Source organism: Crocuta crocuta, unplaced genomic scaffold (assembly GCF_008692635.1).
Source record: "Crocuta crocuta isolate KB4526 unplaced genomic scaffold, BGI_CrCroc_1.0 scaffold288, whole genome shotgun sequence".
Classification (NCBI taxonomy): Eukaryota; Metazoa; Chordata; class Mammalia; order Carnivora; family Hyaenidae; genus Crocuta; species Crocuta crocuta.
The window spans coordinates 7,338,192-7,351,445 of NW_027532607.1; the positions used below are offsets into that span (position 1 = coordinate 7,338,192).

A 13,254-nucleotide genomic window follows, 5' to 3' on the forward strand; every position below is an offset into this window, starting at 1 on the left:
AAAAAGGAAAAAGAATCTCACAACCAATGAAATAGCCACCATTAGTTTCTAGAGAGCAAGGACAACATGTAAAAAGAAATACAGAACTAGAAACATTGCAAATACTTTTTTGTGATGGGATGGAAGGTGATGAGATGATTATGAATGCATGGAGGCATTTTGAAAGCTGGGTTTTCATCCTGAAAAACGTTGAATGTTACACATAGAATATCCAGCCAATCAGCAAGTCTTATCCTCTATTATTTAATGGCAAAAATTGGGAAAGTGCTCAAATTAACACAACATATGCAACAAGAGATTAATAAATACTTTTATCTGGTCATTTTGACAAAAGGGCATCCATAAAATTCTTTGCTCATTGGGTAATCCGAGAAATGGTTAAGTGCATTGAATTCATTTGTTTATAATCTGGTATGTAGCTTAAAAGAAAATCCTCTTGGGGCGCCTGGGGGGCTTAGTCAGTTAAACGTCCGACTTTCGCTTAGGTCATGATCTCGCAGTTCGTGGATTCGAGCCCTGCGTCAGGCTCTGTGCTGACTGCCAGCTCAGAGCCTGAAGCCTATTTCAGAGTCTGTGACTCCCTCTCTCTCTTACCCTCCCCTGCTCATGCTGTCTCTCTCTCTCTCTCCTAGAAATAAATAAAAATATTTTTTTAAAAATCCTCTTTTAGAAAATATATCATTCGCAGGGTTGGACAATCAACGAATATATGAATAAACTATAGGCATCAGAATCTGAAAGCTTTTCTCTGGATAAGTTGGAATGAGTGATCAATTCAACATGGTGGGCCACGGCGGGGGTACAGGACATGGTGGGTTTAGGGCAGAATTCTCACAGCTATAACTTGTCTCCCTGAAATTATTCCATTATTTAGAAATAAATTTTCCACATACTCAAATTTGCTCCCTTACAGCTTGTATTAATTGGAAATGCATTCACCAATTAGCATGTTGTTGAAGGTGTTTTTAAAATAGCATGTTTATAACAGTCGTTGGCACTGCTGGACTTGAACTGCATGCCATTTCAAATAAAAACCTTTTTTTTTTTTTTGGCAGCAGAAAAGAGCAGAGTCACACAGTAGCTCTTGATTTATGAACTGTGCTTTCTTATTCTCAGACTTGCACAGGGTGTGCGGTTCCCTTTAAGGAGCTGGGTTGGGAGCATTTAACAAGGAATTGATTCTATCTCTCAATCTACTTTTTAATTTGCAGTCATTTGTGCCTTTGGTTAGAATTGGTACCATTCTCATGCCTCCAGTGATCAGGTGAGAGAATGGCGACAGCAGCTTCTTCTGTTAGTAAACTCATTCAGTTAACAAATCACACAGGAACCTAGATATGTGTTGTGAACAAAATTTGTGGAAATGTTTTACATTCAGCATTCCGGTAAGCATTTTGTCAGCCCTGGGTCACATCCTGAAATTAGACAATCGTCTCCCCCCAAAACCCGACGAGGTTGTCGACAAAGGAGGGGATATTACGATCTGAGGGTCGAGCGGGCAGAGGGCTGAGGCTGGCAGCATGTGGATGGACAGAGAGAAACACGTACGCGCCTTACAGGATATTTTGGCTGAAAGCAGAGTTCATCCTCACAGTGGTCTACGAAACAAAGTGTTTATTGTGAAGTGGGCCTGATTCCTGGAGAAGAAGAAAAATGATTCCTGTTGACTGGAAGGAAATTAACTCTTTCCTCCCTATTGCAGGGAAGATGTTGGATAAGTACCTAATGATCAATTTCCCTCGTTGGTTTCGCGGGGAGGGGTCTCAGCGTCAGCAATAGTGTTTAGCCTCACTGCATTTTCTACACAGCGGTGTGGCTGGATTCTCTAGTGGGAAGTCTTTTCTCCCCCTTATCCTCCTTGCCCCCGTCTAGCACAGGCAGATTATGGGGAAAGCATATTCTAATAATTAATGAACCATTAAATTGGGCTGCAGTGACTTTTTCTTTGGCATAGAAGTAGCTAAAGGCCATTTAACAATGAATTTTTAAAACTTACTTTCACACTTGAGCTGGGAAAACCACTGGCCTCTTCCACGGATGCTAAAAGCGATAAGAACTGTATGTTCTTTCTACCTTGATCTTTTAAAGATTGAATTGGGAGGGGGCAAAATGATTTCGCTTACAGCTGCCTGTGAAAAATATCAGGAATACATGTCAGAGCTAGAGAGAGGGGTACGATTGTAGTAAGCTCCCTTTAAGAGGGAAACAAGATTAGAACTTTGGCAAATTTTCGGCTTTTTTCAGAGGGAAAGAGAAGAGATTGCAGTGTTCACAAAAAGAAGAGAGAGAGAGAGAGAGAGAGAAAGAGAAGGAGAGGATGAATGTCATGAGACAAAAGCAAGAAGCAATTTTATACCTTTTTGAAAACTTACCTGGGCGTGGTTTTAACTCCTCTGGGGTTAAGAATTTTTTTTCCCCTCTTAAAACTAAAGGGGCCAGGAGAAAGGACTGGAATCTGAAATAGAGTCCCTGTCAGTTCTGTTCTGTCCTGGGAAGTATACAAGGAAGAAGAATCTCTGTGGAAGAGGAGGCAGCAGGCAGCAGGCACTGGAGGTGGAGGTGTGCAACAACCAGTATGTAAGTTTCATGTTAGCATGAAGGTGGCGATGACTCACTGCATCCTTCTTAGTAAAACCATCTGGGGGCACCTGGGTGGCTCAGTAGGTTAAGGGTCTGACTTCGGCTCAGGCCATGATTTCATGGTTCCTGAGTTCGAGCCCACACCGGCCTCTCTACTGTCAGGGCAGAGCCTGCTTCGTATTCTCTGTCTCCTTTCTCTGCCCCTCCCCTGCCTTGAGTGCACTCTCTCTCGCTCTCCTTCAAAAATAAATAAAACCATTAAAAAAAAAATCTGACGTAAACAAAGGCTTATAAGACTGTTATTCAGATGCCTGAGTTGTATTTTGCCTTTTTACATTATAGACTGCTTTGCTTTCTAAGTGCCCTTGTACCAGAAGAGTCAAAAACATAAGACTTGTTTATATCAGGTCAGAAAAGGTAGTGAGGCTTCATTTGGGATAATCATAGTGTTTACCCAAGCCTTGTGCAGATATAAAAATGCTATTTTCTCTAATTGCATATTTTGTTCCTGTAATGACTGAGCTGAATTCTAAACCGAAATGAGTAATCAATACTGAATGTCTCTGCTGTTCAAATGAAGTCATCACCATTTCAGATGGCATAAAATTGCTTCAAATTTGGCAAATTGCTACAAAGATGGAAATTAAAAGCTAAAGCTGAAGAGTATTTAATTTTCTCTCTTGCAGGTTTTAACTGAAAGCTTAAGTCAACAGATAGTAATAGACCTCTTACTATCACGAAGCCCACCTGGCTGCTTGAAGGACCTCAAAAAGAATGAGCTACTACGGCAACAGCTATCCGATTGTAAACGTGGACCCCAAATACTCGGGCTACCCCCCAGAGCACATCATAGCTGAGAAGAGAAGAGCCAGAAGGCGTCTGCTCCACAAAGATGGCAGTTGTAACGTGTACTTCAAGCACATTTTTGGAGAATGGGGGAGCTATGTGGTTGACATTTTCACCACCCTCGTAGACACCAAGTGGCGCCACATGTTTGTGATATTTTCTTTATCTTACATTCTCTCCTGGTTGATATTTGGCTCTATCTTTTGGCTCATTGCCTTTCATCATGGTGATCTGTTAAATGACCCAGACATCACGCCTTGTGTTGAAAATGTCCATTCGTTCACAGGGGCGTTTTTATTCTCCCTGGAAACCCAGACCACCATAGGTTATGGTTACCGCTGTGTCACTGAAGAATGCTCTGTGGCAGTGCTCATGGTGATCCTTCAGTCCATCCTGAGCTGCATCATAAATACCTTCATCATTGGAGCCGCCTTGGCCAAAATGGCAACGGCTCGAAAGAGAGCCCAAACCATTAGGTTTAGCTACTTTGCACTCATAGGCATGAGAGACGGGAAGCTTTGCCTCATGTGGCGCATTGGTGATTTCCGACCAAACCATGTGGTAGAAGGCACAGTGAGAGCCCAACTTCTCCGCTACACAGAAGACAGTGAAGGGCGGATGACAATGGCATTTAAAGACCTAAAGTTAGTCAATGATCAGATCATCCTTGTCACACCAGTAACTATTGTTCATGAAATTGACCATGAGAGCCCTCTGTATGCCCTTGACCGAAAAGCAGTGGCCAAAGATAACTTTGAGATTTTGGTGACATTTATCTATACTGGTGATTCCACGGGGACTTCCCACCAATCCAGAAGTTCCTACGTTCCCCGAGAAATTCTCTGGGGCCACAGGTTCAATGACGTCCTGGAAGTTAAGAGAAAGTACTACAAGGTGAACTGCTTACAGTTTGAGGGGAGTGTGGAAGTATATGCTCCCTTTTGCAGCGCTAAACAACTGGACTGGAAAGACCAGCAGCTCCACAACATGGACAAAGCCCCTCCAGTCCGAGGATCTGGCACGTCAGACACCAAGGTCAGAAGAAGGTCATTTAGTGCAGTTGCCATTGTGAGCAGTTGTGAAAACCCAGAGGAGACCACCCCCTTGGCCATAGATGAGTGTAAGGAGGCACCTTATCAGAAAGCTGTCTTGACTTTGAATAGAATCTCTGTAGAATCCCAAATGTAGTTTAAATTGTGATCACGAAGGTTGCCACCCAATCATTCAACTCTGTAGCCAGTCACATTGAGGCAAGTAGTTACACAAAGGGCTTTTAAGGGATGGTCTAGCTATGTGCCATAGTGATAGGGGTAAGAAGAGCAGGTTAAATCTGGTAAAGATAATCTAAAAATGACATAGTGCCCAATTGCTTAAACTTTTTTTTTTTTGCTAGCAAATTTTGTATTAGGGATGCTACCTACTTGATTAATCTAAATTTCATCTCCTTTTATTACACCATATACTTGTATCTTCAACAGGAGGTATCATATTCAATAACGGAGGATGGAATTAGATAGTGGAATAAATAAAAATAGGAAGGAAGATGGGCAGCCAGCATAAACAACACATTTTTAAATGTGTCAAAAGTGATAGTAGTTTCCCCTAAAAGCATCATGTCATCTACCCAAGGTATGCGACATAAGCATTCAGTAGATTGTAACGCTGAGATATTTAACTGCAGTCCCCTGGCAGGTTTGATGCTTGCCCCTCATAGTGTCTTGGTATCAGCAGAAGGAAGTAGTGGCTGTAAGAAATAGATATCTGCCACTTCCCCAGGTAAAGATCGTTGAGTGCTAGAAGCTGTTTTTTTCTAACTCATAGAACAGAAGAAGAGTAGACATTATTCAGAGTAGTATTTCTCTCGGAAATGCTTTGGTTGACTGCAACAAAGGGCTTTATATGGAAGAGCATAAATAAGGCATCAAATGATAAGGGGGCTTCCTATGCCCACTTCTCATCTTCTCTTGGAAGATTGAACCTTTTTTTTTTTTTGGTGGCATGGGGGGTGGGGAGCATTATGGAGGGAGGAAAAGGAGAAAGATATTTATTTGTGCCCAAAAGCAGTTATGTATGCTTCCTGTCTTGATCACTTTACAAGACATAAATGACTTGAATTCTAGATTTTAAGAAACTCTTCCATTGAACATGGAACAATCATTTAGATAGAAGATTTTGTGAAATATGATTAATGTGACTTTTATGCATATTATTAAATGGATAAGCTAAGTGCTATGGAATTGCTTAAATTTTTGAACATGAGATAAATTTGTATGCTCTGTTTCTGTGTTAAAAGATGTTAATCATGGTTACTTTCAGCTCAATCCCTTATGAGTAAAGAGACACTTTAAGGTTTATAAATTGCAAATTAGTTGCCTTCAGAGTTATCTGTATTTCTTTTCTTCCTTTCTTCCTTTCTTCCTTTCTTCCTTTCTTCCTTTCTTTCTTCCTTCCTTCCTTCCTTCCTTCCTTCCTTCCTTCCTTCCTTTCTTTCTTTTCTTACATTGTTGCCAGTTGATAATAAGTATATGCCACAGTTTTTCCTTTGTTTATTTTATTTAAATATATGTACACACAGTTTTTGCTTTTTCTGGGAAAGCTCCATATCCCCCTCTCTCCACTTAAATTAAAGCACACAAGTAAATTGAACTGAATCATATAGTCTGTGCCTACCAATAAAAAGTAAAATATGTAGGTGCATAAAGTGTTTTTCTTTTGTTTTTCTTCTTTCTTTTTTCCATCCTTCTTTCCCCCCTTCCTTTCCGTCTTTTTCTTTTGACTACGAGCAATGAAGTTACTTTCTAAATGCACATGTGCAGATCTTTTATTCCTGTTGTTTTATGGATAAGAGTTTTGCTCAGGTCCCAAGTTGTAAAACTGTCCTGAAGCTTAGTATCAGAGATCTAAAGAATGCATTTTTTTCTGTCTTGCTTCAGAAATGCAAAACCCATTTTTAAAATTACACATGCATTGTAGATTTGGACTTGAAGCAGCGATTATGCAGCTAAATTAGAGTATTACAGTCTACCAAGTAGCAAACGACCACCACCACAACAAATCCAAATGCCCTTCCCCTGATGTTTTAAGCTCATTTCACACACATATAGTTTCATTTCACTTTGTCTTGCTTCCTAGACTCTGCCTAGCCACGATTCTGGTTTTGTTAGTATCAGAATAGACATATCAATGAATACATTCTGCTGTGCTCTGTCTCCACCGTCAAATCTTCCTACCGAGAATAGAATGTAAAATAGGCATTTGCGTGTAACATTTGTCCCTAATTTTCTGTTTAGATTTATAACATACTTTGATGCCCCAACGAGTTACTTAATAATAAAGATCTCAAAGTAATGCAAAAATTGTGTGCCTATGCCTGTATTTCAGGTTAGTATAAACTCTGTCAACATGGTCAGCATTGGGTGCAGAGCATCAAAGAAAGGAGATGCTCCCTTACAGAATTAGAATGTTGGCAGAACTATAAACATTTTTATGGGTTTTTAACAGCTTGTAGAACAGCTCTAACCAAATTAGCAGTAGTGTTTCTGTAAGCTTTGCAAGAAGGCTCCATGCAAAATGGCATTTCTAGTTTCAAATGCTCTGTCCGTGATGAGAAGTAGGTCGAATATTCTTTCTTACGGCAGCTGTGTTCTCCCTAAAGATGAAAGTTTTCAGTGGGCTTAATTAGACGGGAAACACACAGTGGCATCCAGGCATCCTCTAATGTGTGCTCCCTCTGGGAACAGGGCCCTCGAAGAGGGAGGGAGATCTGGGAGAGAGAAGGACATGCTATTTCATGTACCACTAGTTTATCAGGCACTCTTGCGCTTTGCACACATGCACTTAGTCCCCATAACAAAGCAGTGGGGTGGATATTTTTAATTTCCATAGCATCAAATATCTCATTCTCTGCTTCTTCCTAACTAACCAGTTCCCAAATGGGACAGCAATGTGCCAGTCTAAAAAAAAAATTGCAACTATGCCTCTAAGTTTCTCTTGCAGGTAGGAGGTGGCAGATGGGGGGGCCCTTACTTGGCTTGGATCTGGCCCATGAGACAGCAGTAGAGCTCCTTGGATGTGGCCTTTAAGAAAGCTCTCTCGCTAGGTCTGAGCTAGCTGATACATGCCCCTTTACTCCCTATATCAATCCTTCTCCCCCAGACCTCCGATTCTGAGGTTGAAGCCGCTGCCACCAGCAGGAGGGAATGGGAACCCCTTAGTAGTGAAGTCAGGAAAGGAGGAAAGAGGCAGCTCAAGACTGCAGATCTCCAGACTTCTGCATGAGTGAAAATAAATGATGGCTAGCTGAACAGTGAGAAGGAAAGATAGGACAGAAAGGATTAAAGGATCAGTTGGGTCCAACTTGTACTTGAACTTGATGGAGTCCAACTTGTACTCCATTTGATGGATTCGGACTCTGTGGAAAGCACACATTTTCTGGGCGGTTGAGGAAATGCCAGTATATTGTAAAACAAACACAAAAGAATTACTTTGGGCCTGGAAAGCCCTCTGAGAGAGACACTGATGGCTGAGTGACCTTGATAAGAAGATTGACTAGGACTGCTGTGGGGCTACACTTTATCTTCATCCTTCCCTCCCCTGGACCTCCATCGGTAGGACTTTCACTAGGGCAAGTGACCAAAATCCACAGAGACTCAGACAAGCAAGATCTGTACAGCTTGGGGTAAAAAAAAAAAAAAAAAAGCAAAACTCTGCTAGTAACTCCGCTCAGATCCCCAGTGAGTCCAAACTGCCTCAATTTATTCAAGTGGACTCTAAATATACACCAAGGAATTTAGATCCTTACTTTAGATCTTTGTATTTCTGAGTTGGCCAGGTGTGTCAAGTAGATTCTCTGGGCCACTCTCTGAGCCTGAATAATGAGGCACCAAATTTTACTTGGCTTAAAATATTCTATTAGCTCCATTCATTACAAGCACTAATTCTTCTTTTTGGATGTTCTGCAAGGCATGTGTCTAAGCCCCTCTGCTTCTTATTTTTAAGGTAAGGCTCACCTGTGGATTCCAGGAAACTACCCTCCACACCCTTGATGCCTTATAAATCACAAAGCCGTCCCTCAATTCTAAATTTGGTGTGGCCTCTCTTTCCTCTCGCACTTTCATTTTTAAGTCAGCAGCATGACCTACATTCCAGAGAAAAGAACCTGGGACCCCGCATACAGAATACAAGGAGGGACAATGACACGGACACACCAGATGGACCGATTAAGCAGCAGGAAGGTGTTTGGCAAATTCTCTGCATAAATTCTCCCAGACACGAGCACTTTGAACATGAAAGCTAGTAACTGAGACTCAGTCCTGATAAATCTGTGGGCAGAGAGCAAGTACGGGCTTCCATTTTCCCAAAGAGGCAAAAATCACTATTGCCAACAAACCATCATTGGTCCTTTTCATCGGTAAGAAACCCCTTAGAACCAAGTGGCTTCCCAAGTTCATCTTGCATGGCTCCTACTTTCCTTAAGCAACTTAACGCATTCCTTTTAGGACGTGGATTGTGACATTTGGCTGAGGGCAAGCATTATCTGTCCTATCACATAACCTTGTGCTGCGCTCTTTCCTCGGGGATGGCCGTGCCTGTGATTCAGGATCTTTTGTGCAGAGTCTGAACGTTGAAGTTGACCCGGCAAACTGTTCTGAAGTTCAACGGATGCTTTGTCCTGAATACCTGGCAGATGTTTTTAAATAAACCTAGCTAAATAAACTATTACCCTTTTGTTGTTTGGTCTCATTGATTTATGCTATTTCATAAATACTGCACAGTAAGAGAATCCTGCATCTAGAGTCTATCTGCCATCCCAAGAAAAAGCAGCTGGACTGAGATCAAGGGTCTTCTAAATAATAATAATAAAAAAAAGGCAACCTGAGCTGGGTAGTCACTGAACTCAGGCCCTCGATGCAAACTTTGGAGCCTCCGCAGGCTGAAGAGAAACAGGTTAATAATTTAAAGTTTTCAACAAGCCCAGTGGATGAAAATCCAAACAGATTAAGTCTTGCTAAATTACATGGCCAAGGAATGTTTTTTCTCTATGCTATCATTTACCACAGGGGCCTATAAAACATCCTTAATCACTATCTGAGTAACTTGAACTTGAGACAGACAAAGGCCCAAGAGGTTTAGACCCTGTGAAAACCTCTTTACAGAAAGTGATCAGAAACTTACAAATTTCCACATAAAACACTTAGTCACATGCACGGTGCACTGTGGGTAAAGACTCTTTATTTGAATTCAAAGCACATGTCAGAGATCAATTGTTTATTCTGCTACCTGTTGGTTGTATTTGATACCAGTTCGTGTGGAAAAGGGAAGCCAGCTATAGGGGACTGGGTATGGACACAGCTAACCTCTCCCAGCTGCCAGTTCCACAGTCAAAGACTTTTTGGGTATCACAGAGATATTAGCTCATTTAATCAAATTCTATATTACATAACCTCCACCTTCGGAGAGGTTATCTGCCCAAAGAGACAGCCGTGGAGGGGCAGCAGAGGAAGAAGACACAACTATCAATGCCCAGGGCTCTTCTGAATAGGCAATGAGCAGTTCTGACGCTGTCTGAGGTTGAGCTGTTTTTGTTTTGTAATCATTAATTGGGGAAAGCGATCATTTCAAAACCCCTTGTTAAAAAAGAAGCCCGTTATTTTCTAGAAGGGCTTCTGAACTGAACTGTTACTTGGTCGTTGATTATTTAGAGATACAAGAGAGTAAGCAAGGAAAAAAATTATGTGGGAAACAGCTGATAAGAGCCATGATGAGTAATGATGACCTTCCCCAAGATGTAAATAAAAATGATTGCATTAAAAGGGCTCACCCCTTTGCAGGGCAATGCTAATGCACACCCCTGTGCACTAATCCACAGTCACCAAGACTTTTGCCTTGGAAGCAGGAACATTTAGTCCTCTGGCGGGGCTGGCCTTAGGGAATAAACAAACATAATGTGGCATGGGATTTATAGTCCATTAAATGGACACTGGGTTTTTTTTTTTTTTTTTTAATTTNTTATAGTCCATTAAATGGACACTGGGTTTTTTTTTTTTTTTTAAATTTAGTTAATACTGTCAGCACAGAGCCCGAAGCAGGGCTGGATCCCAGGAACTGTGAGGTCAGGTGAGGATGCATAATGCACCGAGCCGTCCAGGTGCTCTTGGACACCGTGGTATTTGAGGCAGGCCCTTCAAGGAAAGGGGGCCAACTTGAGAGGGTTGCATAGATCGGGGCTGACAGCAGTTTCTCATCATATTAATTGTGCAACTTGGGGCAACGTGCACAGTGTTTCTGAGCCTTCGTTGCCCTACCCAGAGTTTTCCCTGCCGTATTAAGCTGTCATGAAGAGTTCAGGCTTCTGAAATAGACTACGTAGGCTTAGATCTCGTTTCTACTATTTTCTTGCTGTGTGACTTTGGGTGATTTACGTAGTTTCTCTGTGCCCCAGTTTCCTCAGCTATGAAGTGAGGAAAATACCAGAAACTACCTCACTGCCATTGCAAGGATTAAGTGCAATAACATTTGTAAAATGCTTACAGTAGTATCTGGCATGTAATGAGTGCTAGTGAAGTGCATGCTATTGTGGTCAGCAGAAAACGCCTCATCTCTTTCAGTGTTTTGCCAATTAATTTACATTACTTGACTTTTGACATTGACTTAAGCCAAAAGAAGAAGAAGAAGAAGAAGAAGAAGAAGAAGAAGAAGAAGAAGAAGAAGAAGAAGAAGAAGAAGAAGAAGAAGAAGAAGAAGAAGAAGAAATTAAAAGTATCACTTGGTATTTGGTGGAAGGAATATAAATTATTCTCATCCAAATATAAACAATTTGTGTACTATCTTCCCAAAACCACTTTGGATTACGTAAACCCCACTTCTTCTCCACTGTGTGAGGCATCAGGATTCAGTACAATGGTGCTCTGAGAATAAAAATACCACCCTACTCATATACACAGAAGGCTTAGTGACAGTACCAAATGAAGGAAAAATCAGACTGTATATCACACAGGATACTACACTGTGTAAACTACCTATGAGGCATTGCATTTAAGCAGTTTCAAATGATTGAACCACTTTATAACATAATATTATGATTATATTCAAACTTCTCAACATGTTCCAGCAAATTAAAGGGGCTTTAAGGGAAGCAGGATCCTTAACCAACAATGACTCATCACAGCCCAATCAAGCTGACGCTAACTGAACCTGGGAAGCTGCTGGCTTGAAAGGGGCTGGGCCCCATGAATCTGCAAAACACCTAGAAGACTGAGGACCATGTTCATGTGCCAGAACAGACATATGTCCAACTAACTCAGCTGGGATGAAGGAAAATCCATTCTTTTTCTTTAAGGTATGGCATACAGTAGTAGGATGTTCACGGACTTTATGTCCAACAAAAGTGGGATCAAATTACAAGTGTGTCCGGGGGCACCTGGATGGCTCGGTTGGTTAAGCATCTGACTTCAGCTCAGGTCATGACCTCACGGTTTGGGAGTTCAAGCCCCACACTGGGCTCTGTGGTGTCAGCGCAGAGCCAACTTCGGAAACTCTGTCCCCATCTCTCTCTACGCTTCTCCCTGCTTACACACTCCCTCTCTCTCAAAAATAAATAAGCATTTAAAACTCCCCTTGCCTGCCATGTGAACTTGGGTAATTTCTTCATTGTCACTGAACCTCAATTTCTTCCTAAGTGTAAACGTAGATAATAATATTTACCTTGTGAGCCAATTGTGAAGTATACACAGGAATATTTACACACACGTACATGCACGTGCATAAATATGTACAGGCATATATACAGGCATAGACATAACTATCTGGCACATAAGAGTTACTCAGTAAACTAATATTCCCTGTTTTCCTTTATATAAATCGGTAATAATAGCATATTTCAAAGGGACTTGAAAGCAAAAGCATTATTAGCTGTAGGATAATAATGCTATATTGTCCCCAAATTATGTTTTTTTTGAAACAACCACGCTTTCCTTTTGATGTCTAAAGTCAATATTCTATCCACCAGAAGCCTACTAGAATTGATCCATGAATTCAGCAAAGTTGCAGGATACAAAATCAACATAAAGAAATCAGTTGCATTTTTATACACCAACAATGAAGCAACAGAAAGAGAAATCAAGAAACTGATCCCATTCACAATTGCACACAAAAAACATAAAATACCTCGGAATAAACCTAACCAAAGGTATAAGAGATCTGTATCATGAAAACTATAGAAAACCTATGAAGGAAATTGAAGAAGACACAAAGAAATGGAAAAACATCCCATGCTCATGGATTGGAAGAATAAACATAGTTAAAATGTCATTACTACCCAAAGCAATCTACACATTCAATGCAATCCCAATCAAAANTTTTTGCACCGCAAAGGAAACAATCCATAAAACTAATAGGCAACTGATGGAATGGGAAAAGATAGTTGCAAATGACATATCAGATAAAAGGCTAGTATCCAAAATCCGTAAGGAACTCACCAAACTCCATACCTGAAAAACAAACAATTCAGTGAAGAAATGGGCAGAAGATAGGAACAGACACTTCTCCAAAGAGGACATCCAGATGGCCAACAGACACATGAAACGATGTTCAGCATCCCTCCTCATCAGGGAAATACAAATCAAAACCACACTGAGATACCACCTCACGCCAGTCAGAGTGGCTAAAATGAGCAAATCAGAGAACTCTAGATGCTGGCGAGGATGTGGAGAAATGGGCACCCTCCTACACTGTTGGTGGGAATGTAAACTGGTACAGCCCCTCTGGAAAACAGTGTGGAGGTTCCTCAGGAAACTAACAATAGAACTCCCCTATGACCCAGCAATAGCA

General features: G+C 41.2%; 1 protein-coding gene across 1 annotated transcript; it reads left to right on the plus strand.

Moving 5' to 3' along the window:
• The first annotated feature begins 3,352 nt into the window (after positions 1–3,352).
• KCNJ16 (potassium inwardly rectifying channel subfamily J member 16) lies at positions 3,353–4,814 on the plus strand. Its single transcript, XM_077780374.1, has one exon. It carries the CDS (start codon positions 3,355–3,357, stop codon positions 4,612–4,614), a length of 1,260 nt encoding a protein of 419 aa, XP_077636500.1. The 5' UTR covers positions 3,353–3,354; the 3' UTR covers positions 4,615–4,814.
• The last annotated feature ends 8,440 nt before the right edge of the window (positions 4,815–13,254 follow it).